We start from the raw sequence: 20,273 nt of genomic DNA, 5'->3' as shown, positions 1-20,273 counted from the left end.
TTGTTGCAACAGTTTGATATTCATCATTGATTGCTAGCTAAATTCTTAAGTTTATCTGATAAATATGCAGGATTGATTAAAAAATTGAATATATGTACATAGTTGTTAATTAATTTTTTTTAGAAATCTGTCAGGTTTCCAAGAGCACGATATTTCTGTCGTGTCTGTGACTATCATATGGATACCCTAGATGATGTGAGAAGGCATGGCAAAGATCATCGTCATAAACGTAGAGTTGAAGTAAGAAGCTTTATTCTTTATATGATGTACATGTAAATTATTTGAAGTCTTTGAAAAAAAGGAATTTATTTCCAACAATGTTTACTTGTTATTCAAAGGTATTTTAGATTATCCAGCAAATCTGTATAGGAAACACATAATATTTAAAAAAAAATATTCTTAAATTACAGCCCTTATATAAAAGCATGCAAAACAAAACATTGATCGACTTGTTTGCTATGTTTGCAAACAATGGGTAGGCAGAGTTTCAATTTATACTGGGATTTGATTGGACAATGAAAACTGACATGCATTGAAGTAAATGTTTATTGTCCAATCAAATTCCAGTATATAGTAAACAGACTACATACCTGTTGTTTACAAACATCCAAACAAACATAGTGAGCAAGTTGATCAATGATTTGCTTTGCATGCTTTTATAGAAGAACTGTAATCCTCAAACTTTCATTCCTTCAAAAACTAGTCCCCAGATTCCTTAAAAATCAGCATGTTCTTGTCATTCAAATTTCTGATTCACAGATACACTTTTATCAAGGGTTAAAATCACTTATTGATGAACAAATAAGATGACTCCTTAATTTTGTTGTTTTATACACCAATAACTCTCTGTGTGGTCTAATTCAGTAGGTCACATTTGGGTAACCTAGGGTAAAATGCATATAGAGATAACTTGAAAGGGTCAAATTGTTCAGAATATTGAGATCTACCTTCTGTTATATGACTGTCCGATGCTTTCTTATAGGAGTGTTCTTTTTGTCTCGCTTAGTCAAAAAGTGGTAGGTCAATCATATTTGGTATGCAGTTGTATAAGCATTGGCACATCTGATTGTCATGGGGATTATTTGGCCCTGCCCCCTCAGTAATGGTCTATTGACTTTGAAACTTTTGCTTATTATAGATGTATTAGTTTGTGATTAGGTCTAAATTCAAATCAATATTTGCGTTCGTATAATGGTATGATGTCGTCTGCGTCGTCGTCCGAGGACACATTTGTTGTCCGGACAATAACTTAAGTTAAAGTGAATGGATCTCTATGAAATTTTATAAAAAGGTTCAATACCTCAAAAGGAAGGTTGGGATTGATTTTGTTGATGATGGTCTCTACCGTTTTGGAATTAGGGGCCCAAAACAAGCATTTTTCTACTTTCAGGATATCAAATTGTGTATAAGCATTTCAATTACTCTACCACAATGTTTAATATCACAGGTAGAAGGTTTGGATTGTTTTTTGGGGGTTATTGGCCCAAATGTGTAGGAATTTGGGGCCAAAAAAGGGGCACAGTTTACAGTCAAAAACTTGTGTTAAAGTGTATAAATCTCTCTGAAATTATACCACAAGTTCCCATATTACAAAGGGATGGTAAGGGGGAGGGGGTATGGTTCAAATGATCAAGCAATTAGGGACAAACAAGGGTAAAACAAGGTTTTTTCTGGTTAAAGGACAATTTAGAAAATTTAAAAGCAGTGAAGGGGAGTTAATCCAATTAAAATTTAAAGAAAACTGTTATATATATGTTTGATTACTTGATTACCTCTCTTACACTGCTTGAAAATTATGTATTAAGAAATGATGATTGTCTTGAGATGTGTAGATGTAAATTTATTTTTAGAAGTTAATATGTCATTTTATATTTATACAATATTTTATGATGTATTTAAATCAGTAGTTATTGTTACCAACTCCATTAGAAATTTGAAATGAGATTATTATTTTAATTATAAGGAATAGGAGGAGGTGAAAAAAAAATGTGGGAGTGGGGTGTTAAATTTTTCTCATTTCAAATTTCAGAAATTAAAAAGAATTTTTCTACAAATATTTTTTTATACAACCGCAAAAAAAAATTTGGTGTCGTATATTGCTATCTTGTCGTCATTGTGGTCTGAAGACGCATTTAGTTTCCGGACAATAACTTAAGTTTTAATGAATGGATCTCTATAAATTTTTACCAGAAGGTTCAATATACCACTAAAGGAAGTTTGGCATTGATTTTGGGGGTTATGGTCCCAATAGTTCAGTAAAAAAAGGGGCCCAAAATGAGCATTTTTGCAGTTTTCACACAATAACCTGTGTTTAAGTGTATGAATCTCTCTGAAATTAATTCACAATTTTCCATACCATGAAGGGATTGTTAGTAATGACTTTGGAGGGTTATGGCTCAAAATGTTTTGGAATGAGGAGCAAAAAAGGGGGGGAAACTAGGTTATTCAGGTCAATGGACAATTAAGACAATTTAAAAGCAGTGTAAGGGAGGTAACTCAAAAACATTTAACATACAATGTTCAGATATATCTCCCTTACACTTCTTGTAAATTATGTATTTTAGGAATGTCAGGTTTTGGACTAATTGCAATAAAAGGGGGGAGGGGGAAGTAGTTTTCAATTTTTTCCCCCCAAATTTCTCTAATTCCAAATTTTGAAAAGTTCTAAGAAGAAATCTTTAATTGCACAATATTGCGCAATAGATTTGTAAGATCTTGACATTTGTTTTGTGTCAGAAACTCATATTATGTCAAAATTTAATCACAATCCAAATTCAGAGCTGTATCAAGCTTGAATGTTGTGTCCATACTTGCCCCAATTGTTCAGGGTTTGACCTCTGCGGATGTTTAAAGCTGTGCCCTGCAGAGCACCTGTTTTTTTAGGGGATTAATATTCAACAGCATAGTGTATTGCTCAATAGCAAAAAAAAATATTTTTAAGTTCATTAGACCACATTTATTCTGTGTCAGAAACCTATGATGTGTCAACTTTTTAATCACAATCCAAATTCAGAGCTGTATCCAGCTTGAATGTTGTGTCTACATTTGACCAAACTGTTCAGGGTTCGAACACTGCGGTCGTATAAAGCTGCGCCCTGTGGAGCATCTGGTTGTTGTTTTTGACGATAGAGAGAAAATATAAGCTGAAAAAAATGATCAGCTTTGCATGATCAACTTATTAAGGAAGAGAAAAATCACATCACAACCTTTATATATATATCCTCCATTATTACATATATATCAAAACTTATTTATGATTAGCTTTTTACATACATACAAATTTATAAGTTTCCATATATTTTAGTTTCTGTTTGCAAGAATATCAGAAAAATGTGACTTTTTCTTGCCTTTCAGATAAGTTTCAAGTTAAAACTGCATTACTGCATATTAATCTGTCTTATATATCATGTATATATTTAATTTATCTTTTTTGTTAAGAATATCAATATACAGGATGTATTGAAAAGATTAACTGAACCATCAGAAAAACAAATACTGGCTGTAGAATCTTTGTTGGAGAGAACATTTAATGAACATCACCTAACTAAAGCAATGATGCAGGAAAGACATGAAACAGTTCAACATTTAGAAACATTTTTGAAAAATAGTTTACCAGGTATGCAAAAGCTATCCTTACTTTGTAGGATTGTGTAGTTGACAATACTATAAAAAAAAAAAAACAATATTGTAATATGACAATTATTCCAGGAGTTGTTGGGCTTTGTATTCCTAATTTTATTTTTATTTATTTTTATATGACAACAACATTTGTTGTTGTGTACTGTTTCAGGGATCTCCATGGATGAAAATTGAACCATGGAGGAACTTTCACCATCACAAACCGTGTCTACGCCGTACAGTGTAGCGTGATCGAAAGTATTTCATCCATCCCTGTAAGGAATGCATATAAGGGATGGTAAACAGACTGATACATTGCTTATTTAAATTATTCATTATACAAGTACATGTATCAATATTTTCATTAATTGCCATTTGTAACCATTCAAATGCCAAGCCTTCATGGTCCCCCTTAGTCGAGAATGACAAAAGCTGTCATGAAGGTTTCCATGTAGTTTTCTTGCTATTTTTGTCGAGCCTTCGACTTTAGTCGAAAAAGCGAGACTAAGCGATCCTACTTTCCGTCGGCGTCGTCGTCGGCGGCGTCCACAAATATTCACTCTGTGGTTAAAGTTTTTGAAATTTTAATAACTTTCTTAAACTATACTGGATTTCTACCAAACTTGGTCAGAAGCTTGTTTATGATCATAAGATAGTATCCTGAAGTAAATTTTGTAAAAATAAAATTCTATTTTTTCTGTATTTTACTTATAAATGGACTTAGTTTTTTCTGCGGGGAAACATTACATTCACTCTGAGGTTAAAGTTTTTAGAATTTTAATAACTTTCTTAAACTATCCTTGGTTTGTTCCAAACTTGGACAGAAACTTGTTTATGATCATAAGATAGTATCCATAAGTAAATTTTGTAAACAAATAAATCCATTTTTTCTGTATTTTACTTTTAAATGGACTTAGTTTTTCTGCGGGAAACATAACATTCACTCTGTGGTAAAAGTTTTTAAAATTTTAATAACTTTCTTAAACTTTCCTGGGTTTGTACTAAACTTGGACAAAAGCTTATTTATGATCATTAGATAGTATCCAGAAGTAAATTTTGTAAAAAGACAACTCCATTTTTTCTGTATTTCACTTTTAAATGGACTTAGATTTTCTTCCAGAGAACATTACATACAGTCTGCAGTTAAAGTTTTCAAAACATTTATTAGATTCATTAATTATTCTAGATTTTTACCAAACTTGGACAGAGGCTTCTTACAATCATAAGATAGTATCAAGAGGAATATTTTTATTGATTTTTTTCCTCATTTTTGTTTAGCCTGTGATTTACAGCCAAAGTAGGCGAGACACTGGGTTCCGCGGAACCCTTACAAATTTTTGGTAATTGTTATGGGGGTTAAAAATCATGTGGAACTTATTTTTCACGGACACTGTCAAATTCAGAAGTCATGATGATGAACCCATTACCGGTATTGTAGTCCGAGATTACTCTGACGTCCAACGGCTGTTTTGCCAGACAAGCTGGGGCTGGGGTCAGAGTAATCTCGGACTACCGGTATTGCTGATTTGCAGCAACAACAAAACGATTCGTATGGGTTATGTAAAAGGTTGAAGAGATTTTTAGGGCAAAAGTTGACAAATGAAAAGGTTTTTAATGACTTTATATAGCGAGTTGATGCTATGCAACATGCATCTTTCGAGTCTGAATGTAAACCGGATGTATCAATTTGATTGTAAACTACGAAATGCATTCGGAATTACGATACGTTATTTCTTTGGGTGAACAGTAAATATTTTTTAAAGTTTTCACTTTTTAACTTTTAAAGTAATTCTAAATTATCGTTGCAGCAGTACTCAAATTATTTGCGATGAAATAATGTTAATGTTATACGTTTTTTTTTGTTCTTCTTGAAAAAGGGGATGCTGATAGCGTAAGTCAATATAAAAGCACGTGTTTGACTTGTTTAACTGTTTTCTTTGTTACTGGATTATAAATTTATTTATTTAATCTAAATTATCATTAGCATTTGCTGAAACTCAGTTGAATAATTCGATAAATTAATCGTCTATCTTCAGAAAGTGTTCTCCTGTCAGGTTAGTCGATCTACCTGTACAAGCTCAGGTACAAGTGATTAGTGATCTTAATCCGGATATCTCTCAGGCGTTAGAACTGTATTGGATTATAATACAAACAGCCTAAGGGTTATGCAATTACATGCATTTGATTATAATTGCTAAAAAAAAATGGCGTAGAGCGAAATAAATTTGAACGATGGCGCAAGACAATTTAACGATGGCGCGGGTCATTTGACAATGGCGGAAGATATTTGAACGATGGTGGGGCGCCATCATTTAACAGGTCATGGAGATCCCTGCTGTTATGACATCAGCATCTTGTCGTTATCTTAGTTTGGTAAAATAAATTTTCAGGATGCTACATATTCAGCAAACCCCTGTAAAGACTAAGCTAATGTTATCCATTAATAAAAAAAATAATTTCTTGTTGTATTTGGATATGCTGAATCTAAACATATTAAGATTTTGGATATTTAAATCTAAATAAAATTCATTTCAAGGTTGGCAAAAACCCAGGTTTTATGAGTATTGCCCAGCCCAGTGGGAAATACTGGGAAAACCCGGATTTTACTGGGTTTTGGTGGGTAATACTGGGCAATACTGGGTAATATAAAATACTGGTCTGAATTTTATATAGGATTCAGTAATCAAACACCATTGTTATACATTTAAGATATATATAACCTTTTTTGTTTGTCTGGATTGGTATAACAATAAATATAAAGCAAAATTTTTTTTTTTAAATAAATACAACTCCTATTAAGAATTAACAATTACATGTAAGAAAAATTGCATTTAAATGATGTATATGTAAAAGTTATACACCAAGGGAAAGGTGTGTCTGGATAAGAAACCCCATCCGCCGGAGGGGTTTCTTATCCAGACACGCTGAATCCCAAGGTGTATAACTAACTTACACCCCATCACAAACTCTATATTGTTAACATTGATTATTAAATGAACAAAAAAAAATTATAGCATGTATTTTATTGAAAATATTAATAAGAATTTTTTTTATTACATAAAACCCCACTAGTAACCTTTTAAGCTCACCTGGCCCAAAGGGCCAAGTGAGCTTTTCCCATCACTTGGCGTCCGGTGTCGTCGTCCGTTGTTAACTTTTACGATTATCTTCTCCTCTGAAACTACTGGGCCAAATTAAATTAAACTTGGCCACAATCATCATTTGGGAATCTAGTTTAAAAAATGTTTCAGGTGACCCGGCCAACCAACCAAGATGGCTGCCATGGCTAAAAATAGAACACCGGGGTAAAATGCAGTTTTTGGCTTATAACTCAAAAACCAAAGCATTTAGAGCAATCTGACAAGTGGTAAAATTGTTTATCAGGTCAAGATCTATCTGCCTTGAAATTTTCAGATGAATCGGACAACCCATTGTTGGGTTGCTGCCCCTGAATTGGTAATTTTAAGGAAATTTTGCTGTTTTTGGTTTTTATCTAGAATATTATTACAGATAGAGATAAACTGTAAACAGCAATAATGTTCAGCAAAGTAAGATTTACAAATAAGTAAACATGACCAAAATGGTCAATTGACCCCCTAAGGAGTTATTGTCCTTTACAGTCAATTTTTAACAGTTTTCCACTGAAACTACTGGGCCAAGTTCATTATAGATAGAAATAATTTTAAGCAGCAAGAATGTTCAGTAAAGTAAGATGTACAAACACATCACCATCATCAAAACACAATTTTGTGATGAATCCATCTGCGTCCTTTGTTTAATATTCACATAGACCAAGGTGAGCAACACAGGCTCTTTAGAGCCTCTAGTTTTTGGTTATATAAGTCTTCTTTCAAACTTTGACAAGTGAGTATATTTTACCAATGTCAAGGTTGTTTTGCATATACCAATTAAATCCATGGGTTAATATGGATCAGCAGGTCAAGGTTGACTGTATCGTGTATTCCTATTACAAACAAAAAATATGTCATGGTCCTTGTATACAGTTGTCAATATGTAAGGGTAAGAGACGGACGACATTTTTTGGCAAGCGTTGGATTTTGTAGAAGAGACTAAAGATAAAGACAATATTTTAACCAAAAGTTATTACCTGTATCAGTTTAATAAAGGTAATCATAACTTTTTTATCTAGCGGTTTTATAGGAAACAAAGCCCCCACTTATCGAGAATAAATAAACATTCATATTCGGACCTCCAAAGGGTTAAGAGTGTCTGTAATAGAAACCCAATTACCAGACAAGCTTAGCATACGAAGAGGGGGGCGGGTTAGGAAGGGTCATAATCCCGGGCTTAAAAACACAAAATCCTGAGGTCCTGAATTTAAATAAATTTAAATCCTGACATCCCGAAATTCGAAAAAAATAATTCCAGGATCTCAAAAGGGTCAATCCCGAAATCCCGAGCTTAAAAACACCGATCCCAGAATCATGATAAAGTTCTTATTCCCAATCATACAAAGATACAGATTTAATATTTCGTAACTCTCTCTTTTTGGGGCAGGGGCTGATCCAGCTGGGGTTTCCTAACTCAACAGAAAGGGGGTGGGGTTCCAATCATTCAAATACATTGATCTTTTAAATTGGGTCCAACCCATGGAGACCCTGCCCCGGGTTCAGCCTCTGGATAACTAGGGGGTCCGAAAGTTAAAATCCCACCCTTTTTTTTTAAAAGATCAATGTTTTAGATCAGAGACATATGACTGGGATAAAAAAATATTACTTTCAGCAAAGGATTAATTAAAGGATTATTTTTGTTTTCAATATAGATGCTTAATTTTTTTTGGCTATTGGAATTTCCTAAAATGTTTTTTTTTTTAATATCTTGAAACAATTTGTAGTGAACACTATTAGTAATTTCTTATGTTCATGCTCTTTAAAGAATAATCAAGTGTTAATGGCATGACCCCTTAGGGTGTTTATTTAGCAATATGAATGTATAACATTTGAAATTAACAATTCACTTAAACATTGCAATAATTTTTTTTTTTCAAAGTATGGATTATTGAAACAATGCTTGGTTATTAATAAGGTTTCCTTAAATGTGCAAATCTTGTATTCTGTCTGCATAGAAGGGAATGCAATTGAATTTTTCATTCTATTAGAAATGCGGTCAATGGTTATCTGTATAAAAATTATATATTTAGCTGTAATACTATGAAACTACACCAGGACTTTACTATTTTGTGTTAAAATAAGCTTAGAAAATCATATTGCCCAGTAATGCCCAGTATTCCCATTTCTGGAAGTATTTCCCAGCCAAGGAAAACCCTGGGTTTTCCCACCCGGGAATTCCCAGGTGGGCAATACTTTGCCAACCCTGATTCATTTATATATCGTGTATACTGTGGATTCATTTATTTTCGTGGGAACCAATTTTTGTGGATTGCAGAAAACTTGTCTTTTCATGGATATTTGATTTCGTGGTTTTGCAAAAGCCTGCATACAACCTATGTCAAAATTAGTCATTCATTGAACATTTTAATTCATGGTTCACCTGTACCCACAAAAACCATGAAAATTGGTATCCATCAAATGATTATGAATCCACAGTATAAGAACTGCCAATAAATATATCTTGCATTACGGGATCAGGGTTTTTTTTCTTATGAGGAAACTCTGAGCATAAGGTAGGCTCTTTGACAGCAGTTGACAATCATTATCATTATCCATTCAGATGTCAATCAAATCTATAGAACTTCTGTAAACAGTAAACAGGAAAGTAAACCATTGTAGAGGAAGCTCAATTAACACCTGTGTAAACATCTGGTCTATTCAAATAAATTTTCTTATTTAGTGCTATTCCAGTAAAATTTACCTAGGAGGGGTGGAATGCAGACGATATTTTTTTCAATGGGTGGAGTGAAATCAACATAATTCTATTTTTGAGGGTGGTGGTCCCGATTTACATTCATTTCTGTTGTTGGGGGGTTTCTGAATGATAGGTTAAACATATTGTACCCCCTGTTATGAAAGAAGACTCTCCTGAAAGCAAAAAAATGGCATATCACACAAAAAACAATTTAGAAACTTGTGAATGTTAAAACCGGAAGTTTGAATAGCACATGTAACAGAAGAAGAAAAAACGGTGAGAGGCGAAATCTGTACATAATACATATCACTGTAATACCACTTTGGAAGTAAAAAAGTTCCATCCTTAGGTAAAACAGTCTTTGATATACACATCACATAAGTGTTTGAAGGGTTTTAGGCTAATACAAACCATATTAGTCATTATGGACCACCAAAACAGAACGAACTATAACTGATTACGTTTTGTAGTTTACAAATCGTAAGCTGGTTAACGTTTGTCTTTTTTACTTTTTTTGTACAGTTTCCATCAAGCAGGTACCAGATTATTTTTAACAAAGCATTGAAAAGAAGCGAAAAACTTGAAATGCTCGTTTAGATTTAAAGGAGTAGGTAGCCTAAATTTCAAATTGGAATTTATTGACTAATATCACAATGGATAATAGATAATACAGTGACTAGATAGGAAATACATCTTTTTGTTGCAAATTCACGTTCCTGTGTTTTATTCATGACGTCACAAATAGTACTCATTTTAATTTTCCATGAAAAAACAATGAAAATGTGTAAATTTCCATTGAATATTTGAACAGCAAACATAGAGCGCATATGTCGACAAAAAACATCTTTGACAATGATATTTGTAATGAAAGTTTACAGGTTTAGCTCGAATATTAAGGTTGTCGACGGCTGCACTCTATGTTTCCTGAACTTACATTTGGCTAAGATCCTGCAGATTTTGTCAAATTTCGCCAAAATCCCTCATTTTGACTTAACTGGGATGTAAAAATCAACGCTTTAGAATAAAATAATGACAGAAATTGTTCTATTAAACTTTCTCTCATGTCTTTATGGCAACTTAAAACATTTTGATCTTGTAGATTTGATCTATATAAGTGGGGCCAAATATGACCCTTACCGAACTTACTCCTTTATCAGTATTAATTTGATATTGAATAAAAATAACTTATTTATATGGATGAGTTAAATTATTAGTTTGAAAAATGATAAGAGCGCCCATTAGAATATCAATAACAAACATGGCGGAACGTAAACAAACCTACTCAATTGCGAATTTTGAACTTGTTCTCTTATTTCTTGCTACTTGTATTCTTTAGTCCACACACCGTCTGGAAGGTCCAATTTTGGAGAATAAAACCCCAGACTATACAAGTCTTTTAACGGTTGATGTTAAATATGCCTGTAAACTAGGGGCAGGTCAAGATCACGAAAATATCTCTGTTTATGATGAAGACACAATTTGTGCATATACATGTACCACACAATGTCAGGATATTATACACAAAGTCAATCTTACTTGTAAGTAGTTTTTTTTGTAAAACTGACTCCAGGCCTAGGCACTTAATCAATAAATTTTAACATGTGCCAGCCTTATCAAGATTGAACATTTGAAATTTCACCTAAAACTTGGTTGCGAGAATTATTTTTTTTGAAATAGAACTATTTATTTTTTTCAGCAATGTTATGTAGTTGGTTGTGAATTTTGTAATCCATTTTTAGATGCTAAGCTGAATATATTTGGATCATCATTTACTGGTCTTGGATTAAAAAGTAGTGATGTCAATGTTGATTTGGATGTACAGAAGGACCACGCAAAATGTTTGACAGCAGCATTCAGAGCAATGAAAGAATGTGGTATGCATTTTTACCAAATGTTTCTTTTTGAGATTTTCAAATTCCAATCAATACATTAAGAAACAGCTGTTTGTGTGATTCACATAACATGTCTATCAGGGCTGATTCTATTTGGTGATTTGTGCCATGTGCACCAATTCTTAATATTATGTTTTATTAACCACAACAGAATTGACATTAATATGTACCCTAAGCACTGCCCATCAAAGCAGCAATTTTCTATTTTAACCAAGTTGATTAAACAGCAGATTTCATTGAAAATAAAGAAATGGGATGACAAACAATCTTTAATTTTAAGAAAAAGGTTGAAAGCAAGTGAACAAAAGTAAGCTGTATGAAATAATGATTAAACTATGCATGTATGCACAATTTAGTTGTATATGTTTTTAACATGTGATGTACATTGTGTATTATTCCATTTTTTTTTCTTACAGAAAATTATGAAAAAGTAATCAGTGATTTTAGTTCAAAAGTGCCATGTATTTATTTTACTGTCAGCAACGTTCAGTACAGAATAACAATAAACAATGAATCAGCCAGGAATTGCAGTCTGTTATTAAAGTTGTATGCAGAATGTGATCAACGATTCCTGAAAATGGCTGTTGTTTTAAGATACTGGGCAAAGGTATAATTAGTTAACATTAATTGCCTTAAAACATAGACCCAAGAGTACATTTACATTAATCCCATATTTAAGTAAAGTAAAGTTTTTTAAAACTATGCAATTGAGTCCCAGTGTTCTCCCCAGGCTGTTTTAGCGTCGCGGTACCGCAACGCTTTATTTTCCTCCTGTGATGCTATAATAATTTCCGCGATGCTATTTTTCTTGTTTCTATACGCAAATCCATGTCCTCAATTATTAACGCCTATCATCATAAAAATATATCACCTTTAATTAAAATTCTTTCAAGTTGGACAATAGAGGCAATTTAGAGTGATTAAATAGGTGTTAATTGCCCTTTGTGTGATAACTGTTTGTATACGAATACCCCAAGCTGACACTTGCGACATGATTAATACCACGTTGTCTGCAATCGCAAATTTCGACATGGAGAAAATGTAATCAGAAAATCATTAAACAAATCAAAAATACATTTGCATAATGGAAATTCAAAGATAAAAACGATTTTTCTCTTTTAAAAAGAAGTTTGGTCGTATGTGTTCATGACTTTCCAAAAAAATACTTTCTTTCTCTTGCTGTACTTCTTGAAAATCGAGAGAGAAAATTTAAATTTTGAGCTTAATAAGTTTATTACTTTCTTTAGAAAGTGATCATATTTGGCTTTTGTTTATGTTTCATCCATTTAATGCATTAAAAGCGTCATATTCAATCCCAATGGCTTTTCAAACATTGTTTAATTTTGTATTTTTCTTGGGCCTCGGCCATCATTGAATATTTTAGTGTAAACTACTGATCGGGACCGGACCAGATATGATAAAAATCCGCATTTTACGAAAATTACCACAGATGCACAAAAGGCACAGTAGACAAGAAAAATGATACTTAAAGAGAAAACTATGCATTAACAGAATATGTGTTTGATAACTTTGTTAAAAATATATATAAATATTTTGATATAAAGAAACAGCTGGGACTAATTCATTGAGTACCACGAAACAGTATATTTCATAGACATGATAAAGAAAAAAGTCTTATTAATTTAAATTTTATAATTTACTGCTTTATGATACTTTATCTTCCTTTAAAAAAAGAAGGTGTTTTTTTTTCTAGATATTTAGTATTGTACATATACAGGTTGGACTATAACTTGATAAACTATTCATTCATTTAGTTGGGTAGGTAGAGTAACTGGAACCACACATATATTTTTATTTGGCAAAAGAGAAAAAAATAATTTTATAACTAGAAATGAATATAGAAAACATTAACTGAAAAAACTGTCATCATGGATTGGTTATAGTTTATTGTCAAGCCTGCAACTTTTGTTGCAGAAAGCTCGACATAGCGATCCGGCGGCAGCGTTAGCTTACTTCTTAAAAGCTATATATTTTAGAAGGTGGAAGACCTGGATGCTTCACACTTTGTATATAGATGCCTCATGTTACGAAGTTTCGGTCAGTCACATGTCCAATGTCCTTGACCTCATTTTCATAGTTCAGTGACTTCTTGAAAAAAAATGTAACATTTTTTGTAATGTTAAATTCTCTCTTGTTATAAGTAATAGGATAACTATATTTGGTATGTTCAAGGTCCTCATGCCTGTCAGACAGTTTTCACTTGACCTTGACCTCATTTTCATGGTTCAGTGGTTATAGTTAAGTTTTTGTGTTTTGATCTGTTTTTCTTATACTATATGCAATAGGTCTACTATATTTGGTGTATAGAATAATTGAAAGGTGTACATGTCTAGCTGTCAGGTGTCATCTGACCTCGACCTCATTTTCATGGTTCAGCAGTCAAAAGTTAAGTTTTTGAGTTTTGGTCTTTTTTTCTAATACTAATTGCAATAGGTCAACTATATTTGGTGTATGGAAATATATTATGATCTATATGTCTGTCGCGCAGGTTTTATTTGACCTTGACCTCATTTTCAAGGTTCATTGCTAAGTGTAAAGTATTTGTGTTTTGGTCGTTTTTTCTTAATTTATAAGCAATAGGTCAATTATATTTGTTGTATGGAAGAATTGTTAGCTGTACATGTCTGCCTGGCATGGTTCATCTGACCTTGATCTTATTTTAATGGTTCATTGATCAATGTTTTAAGTTTTCTTGGTTAATATTGAGTTTATGTGACAGTTGTAATAAAGCTTTATATTTAGGACTATCAACATAATATCTATGATTAGTAAAGAAGGCAAGATATTTCAGTGTGTGCACTCTTGTTGTATTCTCAGTTATTTATAAACACATAGAAAAGGATAGAATAGAATATTTTATTCAACAAATGAGGACCTACAAACAATATAATAATAAACAATAACATATATAACATAAAAGAAATAGAGCATCGCCGCAACACAACAAATGACATTGAAAAAAATAGTTATTTTTTTTTACTTCAAATGTGATGCTATCCAAAATTTCTGAGGAGAACACTGAACTGTCCTTTTGAGAAGTTATTACCCTTGATCATTTTCTTTGCTATTATTATACGCCTCGTATTATAGTATACAAATGTCCAGCGTCTCTCTTTCCAGCATCCACATGTCTCACCATAACTTGAGAACCACTGATCAAAATTTCATGAAACTTAGTTGTTTCTTATAATGGTCAAACGATCTGTATACTTTTTGGTGAAAATAAACTTTTTGATTTCCAGGACTTTATAACTAAAACAAGGGTTTGTTTTTTTACACCCGTCAAAATTTTGACGGGACATATTATGGTATACAAATGTCTGGCGTCCGTCTGACTGTCCGGCGTAAACATGTCACACTGTAACTTGAGAACGACTTATCCAAATTTCATGAAACTTAATATAGTTGTTTCTTTTGATGGTCAAACGATCTGTATACTTTTTGGTGAAAATTAGATCAAAACTTTTTGAGTTACAGGACTTCTTAGTTATATTAATCAAAAGATCTGTATACTTTTTGGTGATGATTCAAAATTTTATTTAAGAGTTATTGAGTTTTTTTGTAAAAAAAAAAAAAGGGGGGGGGGGTTGTGCCATATCTAAGAAACTATTTATTATTTTTTCATATTACTTCAAACACAAGATGACGGGCGTATCATGTGCTCATAGCGCAGCTGTTTATTTCTATTGTGGTTCAGGATCAAATCTTGTCGTAATCATACTTAGTGTGTCAAACGACAGCTGTTACTTTTGCAAATGATTTTAATCTTGCTTATTCTTACAAGGTTAGGGAAGTAGAAGTCTACAAGACACTATACTGTTATGTAATTTATATGCTTCCTGAATATTTTCTGATGATAAATGATTAACAATACTGTATGTTCAGAAATTATTGCGTCCCTTTTACTATTGTGATTTTGTCATTTTTCACTAAAATGCATCCCTTTTACTATTGTGATTTTGTCATTCTTCACTAAAATGCAATTTTAATTTTTTGCGATATTGAGGGGAAATCTAGTTTAACAATAATAAAAACATAGCAAATATTTCTGAATTACAGTAGCTGATTTTGAAAAGAGTTTTTTAATAGGAGAAATTTGAGGGCTACACTCTTTCCAGAAATGATTTTGTGATTCCACCAGCTTAAGTTTATAGCACTAGATGACCCATATGTTGAAAAATTAGTAAAAAGTGCAATTTCTAGTTTCAACTTTTATCAGGTTTATCTTCCATCTTAGGGTTCATACAAAATACACTTTGAATATGTGCCATATACCTTCTTTTTGAAAGAAAAGATAAATAATTTCCATTTTTCTGTTAACAGATTTGTAAGATTGATCGGCAAGATGAAGGAACATTGCCTGCATACAGTTTTTACCTATTGCTGGTGTTCTACCTACAGAGATGTAAACAACCAGTCTTGCCAATATTGTATCAGGTATTAATTCTAAAATCCTTTTTAGTTCACTCAGTAGAAACGAACTTTGTATAACTACCACTGAAGAACTTCAAAGTGAAATTTTCTCTTAAACCATGTTTAAATAGATGACAAAATTAGTTGTTGGCTTTCATGTTCAGCTGTTATAGCAAATATTGTTCTGATTTTTATGCCCCATTTAAGGGCATTATGATTTCTGGTCTGTGCTTCTGTTCCTTCCTCTGTCCATTCCTCATTTGCTCATCCGTCTGTTCACGGTCCACTGAACATAGAAAATGATAGTGCGATTGGGGCTTCTGTGTACTGTGGACACATTCTTGTTTGTATATAGTTTATAATGGAAAGTTTTATATCTTATATCAGTTTAAGTATGGTCGATGGATTAGAATTTAAAATTAATAAACAGTCTTGGGAAACATGTAAGGCAGTCTCACCTTGTGAGCCATTTTACTCTCTTCTGATTGCCTTCTAAATTTTCATTTTTTTCTCTCACAAGGATTTCAATATGCACATGAACAGTGTGTCTTGCACTTTTGAGTCCAGCTGTTTCAGTTTGAAAGTCTGAAATTTTCAGAGTTTTTAGCTTAAACCATTTGTAATAATGTCCTGAAACTTTTAGAGATTCGTCAAAAGTTCAAGACAGTTCACTCAAATGAGAAATTTCAGGATTTTTTGTTTATTCAAGAACTTTTATGTGAAGATTCATAAAACCATAAACATTACTTCTCTTTGGCTTGTTGAACTACTGTAGTCACAGCTTTCTGTGTCAAACAATCCCCTTTGTTAAACTTTCTATTAAAATAGAGATTATTTTTAGGGTACAGATACTACTGAGTGTGTGTCTCCAACAAAAAACAAGATCCAGTCAAAGCCAGAGTTTGATTTCGGTGAAATTCAGGACATGGTAAGAAAAGTAGAACTTCATTAATGTTTTTCATTTTTATGCGAGAATAGAAACTTATGGGTGTACACATATATGTATGATGATATGTAATACTTGCTGGTTTGTAATTCTCTCTCCTTTTCTCACACAGTATCTGCTTCTTTATGTATGTTTTGTTACTATTTAAGAACGAATTATTCATGAAAAATGTAGGGTAATTTAAAAAATATGGTACTATATGTTATGAGAAAAAAATTGTATTTATCAGTTATGTGATTGAAAACCCCAAATAAAGTTTGATTGTTATCTAACAGGTTTTCAGGTACTGCTTAGTTGAATTAAAAGTACTACATTTTATTACTTCTTTTTACTTTTTAGGCAAATCATTGGAGCTCAGGGAACACAGATTCTGTTGGATTCTTATGGATTGGGCTGTTCAAATTTTATGCTTTAGAATTTGAATTGAATGCTCATGTAGTATGTATTAGAAACTTTGGTGTCTGCACAAGGGCACAAAAGAAATGGAACAGCAAGAAACTTGCAATTGAAGGTAGATTAAGTCTAACAATAATATTCTTACTAATCTTTTTCCTTTTTAATGAGCTTTATTTTATGTCAAAAAAGAAACTTTTCATATTAGAATCATCATTGCTGATACAGATATTGCTGTTGTATTTTATCAGACATACATATATTATTATAAAGTGAAAGGTATGATTCAAGGATGAGTTTGGCCTAAACATGAACATATTATATTTCAAGGAGCAAAGTAGCGTACATGCAGTTGTTAGTCCCCTCATTTATGTTTATACACATCACTTGTAATGACAGTAAAGACACAGGTTCTTATTACCTAGCTTTCTACCAGTGGCAGCAGAATTGAAACAATTTGAAAAACATCTTATTCCTGCTTTTACTTAGACATTGTTTACTTACACATTGCATAGAGATTGCACTTTGCAATGGAGGGGCTTCTTGGTATATAAATTTTGTCAATCTGATATTGTAAGTAGATATAAGAAGATGTGGTATGAGTGCCATTGAGACAACTCTCCATCCAAGTCACAATTTGTAAAAGTAAACCATTAAAGGTCAAAGTATGTTCTTCAACACTGAGCCTTTGCTCACACAGAACAGCAAGCTATAAAGGGCACCAAAAATTACTAGTGTAAAACCATTCAAACAGGAAAACCAACGGTCTAATCTATATAAAAAATGAGATACACTTATGAACCACATCAACAAACAACAACTACTGAACATCTGATTCCTGGCTTAGGACAGGTGCAAACAAATTGTAATTTCTGTCTGGTCTGCAGTTTACATTGGATTTTGATGTAATTCAATAGCTTTGACTAATATACATAACCATAAATGATATGAGAATTCAACATTGTAAGTGCTTTCATGTCAATATTTCATAGCAGAAAAATGTTATAATTGTTATGTTAGCGCTTCTGGACTAGGACTAAAATATATATCATAGGGGTGATAGAGGATGTGGGTTAAATCTCAATGAGGAAACAACCCAACACCTGCTTTGTTTTGCTTGTAACAAAAATATTTTTGTTCACATCATTTTTGTTGTTATTTTCAGATCCATTTTCATTAAAGAGAAATGTTAGCAAAAGTGTTGCTGGGTTTGAATCATTTGAGTATATATGGGATTGCATAAGAAAGGCTTATCATTATTTTGGTCAACCAACAAACTGTAAACAAATTAAAATGGACAAAAAGAATAATAGAATTGGAAGTAATGATAGTGTAAAAAAAGATAAAGACTTGACACAAATGAAGACAGAAACAAAAAAAGACCAAGCATATAAACCAAAGCAGAAATCAGCCATAGAGAATTGCGGTTCTCAGGAAGGAACTAGAATTGAGCAAAACAAACTTGATACAATTAAAACAGAATATCAACCTGCTTCAAATACTTCAACTGTGATTAATTCTGTAGAGTCAAATGCGACTGCCAGTTCAATAAAATCCAACAAAACAGTAACATCTTCATGTGACTCCTCTGAAGCAGTCAATCTGTCTCATGCTACAGACAAATTTATAGACAAGAATATTTCATTACCCAGTGCAGAAAGATGTAAACAAACAGGGTCTGCAGAAAACTTGTTAACCAATTCTGAACAAAAACCATCAGATTCAGATAAAAACCAAATAACCAATTCTGAACAAAAGAATTCAGAACACTTGATTAAGTTAGCCAAATCTCTTGTGAATGAAGTCTTAGAATCAGCATTAGTTACTTTGAACTTACCAATATCTAGAAGTTTAAACTGCACTGACACTAACTTGCCAGTAGTACATCAGTCTAATTCTGATATGTTGGAGAAAGAAGATACCGAACAGAGAAAGGATCTAAAAAATTTGGAGCAGTATAACTATGTTTTTCAGTATAATGTTCTCACAGATGGAAAGGTAGTTTTCTTAATTGCAAATATAGCAGCAGTTTTCTATTTAAATATTTAGTTGACGTTAGATTTTCGAAACTGATGAATGCTTTTTTCTAGCTGCTTGTAACATTTTAATGCTAAATCAGGGGGGGGGGGAGTACTGATTGATATTTTAGTCTGGAAAAAACCTTGTATTTTTACTGTAACGGTAATTCTATTTCGTGGGTATCTAATTTGAGAAATATTTCAGAAAATATCACTATATAAATAACATAAAAAGGGAATGGTTCACATATTCAGTGAATGGAATGAAATTTTAACTTAATAAGTAAATCAGGCGAGACATTTCAGCGTTTTTAATATAAATCTATTTGAAATGTAATTGTAAATTCATATTGAGATAATTGACATTGAAAAAAAGTTGATCTTTGCTAAATGTAGATTTGAAAAAAAATCATGTTCCCAAAAAACTTAAGCTCTTTGCTTATACAAATCTGTGTTTCACATTGTCCTTAACATTCAAATTCTTTAAATGAACCCATTTTCAACAACTATGTTTTTCAGCACACCATTGTCATTGAATACAGTGATTTAAAAAATGTGTTTATAAATGTGAAAACAAAGTAACGGAATATTTTGACAAGAACATTTATCTTTCAAAAGATTTTATAACCTTAATAGATATGTTACATGTAAGAACAGGTCTTCATCGATATTTGCACAATAAAATTGAGAATAAAAATGATGAATATGTCAAAGCACAGACAACAGCCGAAGTCCACCAATGGGTCTTCAACACAGCAAGCAAATCCCTTAATAAAATTGAGTACTAGTTCAGTGAAAATGGACTTTACACAAAACTCCAAAACATATAAATGAACAAACATACATGACTATCAAAGGCCTGGGGCTCCTGACTTGGGATAGGTGCAAAAATGTGGCGGGCTAAACATGGTTTTTTTTTTAGATCTCAACCCTCCCCCTAAACCTCTAGCCAATGTAGGATAAAGAAACACATAGCAATATGCACAGTAAAACTCTGTTCAAAAGAAGTCCAAATCCAATGTCAGAATAGGTAACAGAAGAAACTAAGCAAAATGACAATGATACATAAATTAACAAAGGACTACTAGCAGTTGCTGACATGCCAGCTCCAGACCTCAATTAAACTGATTGAATTATTATGTCTTC

The 20,273-nt window shown here is 32.4% G+C and overlaps 1 protein-coding gene across 2 annotated transcripts in view; it reads left to right on the top strand.

Annotated features, from left to right (window-relative positions):
- LOC134725332 (terminal uridylyltransferase 4-like) overlaps window positions 1-20,273 on the top strand; it is a 69,313-nt gene that overhangs the window by 19,518 nt on the left and 29,522 nt on the right. For both annotated transcript variants that reach the window (XM_063589067.1, XM_063589058.1), the window contains exons 4-11: window positions 124-240; window positions 3,439-3,616; window positions 11,184-11,318; window positions 11,753-11,943; window positions 15,681-15,794; window positions 16,612-16,698; window positions 17,056-17,227; window positions 18,275-19,107. In XM_063589067.1, coding sequence (XP_063445137.1) covers window positions 124-240; window positions 3,439-3,616; window positions 11,184-11,318; window positions 11,753-11,943; window positions 15,681-15,794; window positions 16,612-16,698; window positions 17,056-17,227; window positions 18,275-19,107 — 1,827 coding nt within the window. The remainder of the gene's footprint in view (window positions 1-123; window positions 241-3,438; window positions 3,617-11,183; window positions 11,319-11,752; window positions 11,944-15,680; window positions 15,795-16,611; window positions 16,699-17,055; window positions 17,228-18,274; window positions 19,108-20,273) is intronic.

Source organism: Mytilus trossulus, chromosome 1 (genome assembly GCF_036588685.1).
Source record: "Mytilus trossulus isolate FHL-02 chromosome 1, PNRI_Mtr1.1.1.hap1, whole genome shotgun sequence".
In the NCBI taxonomy this organism is placed as follows: Eukaryota; Metazoa; Mollusca; class Bivalvia; order Mytilida; family Mytilidae; genus Mytilus; species Mytilus trossulus.
The sequence above is the reverse complement of the archived record's forward strand: the minus strand, read 5'-3'. Positions and strand labels throughout refer to the sequence as shown.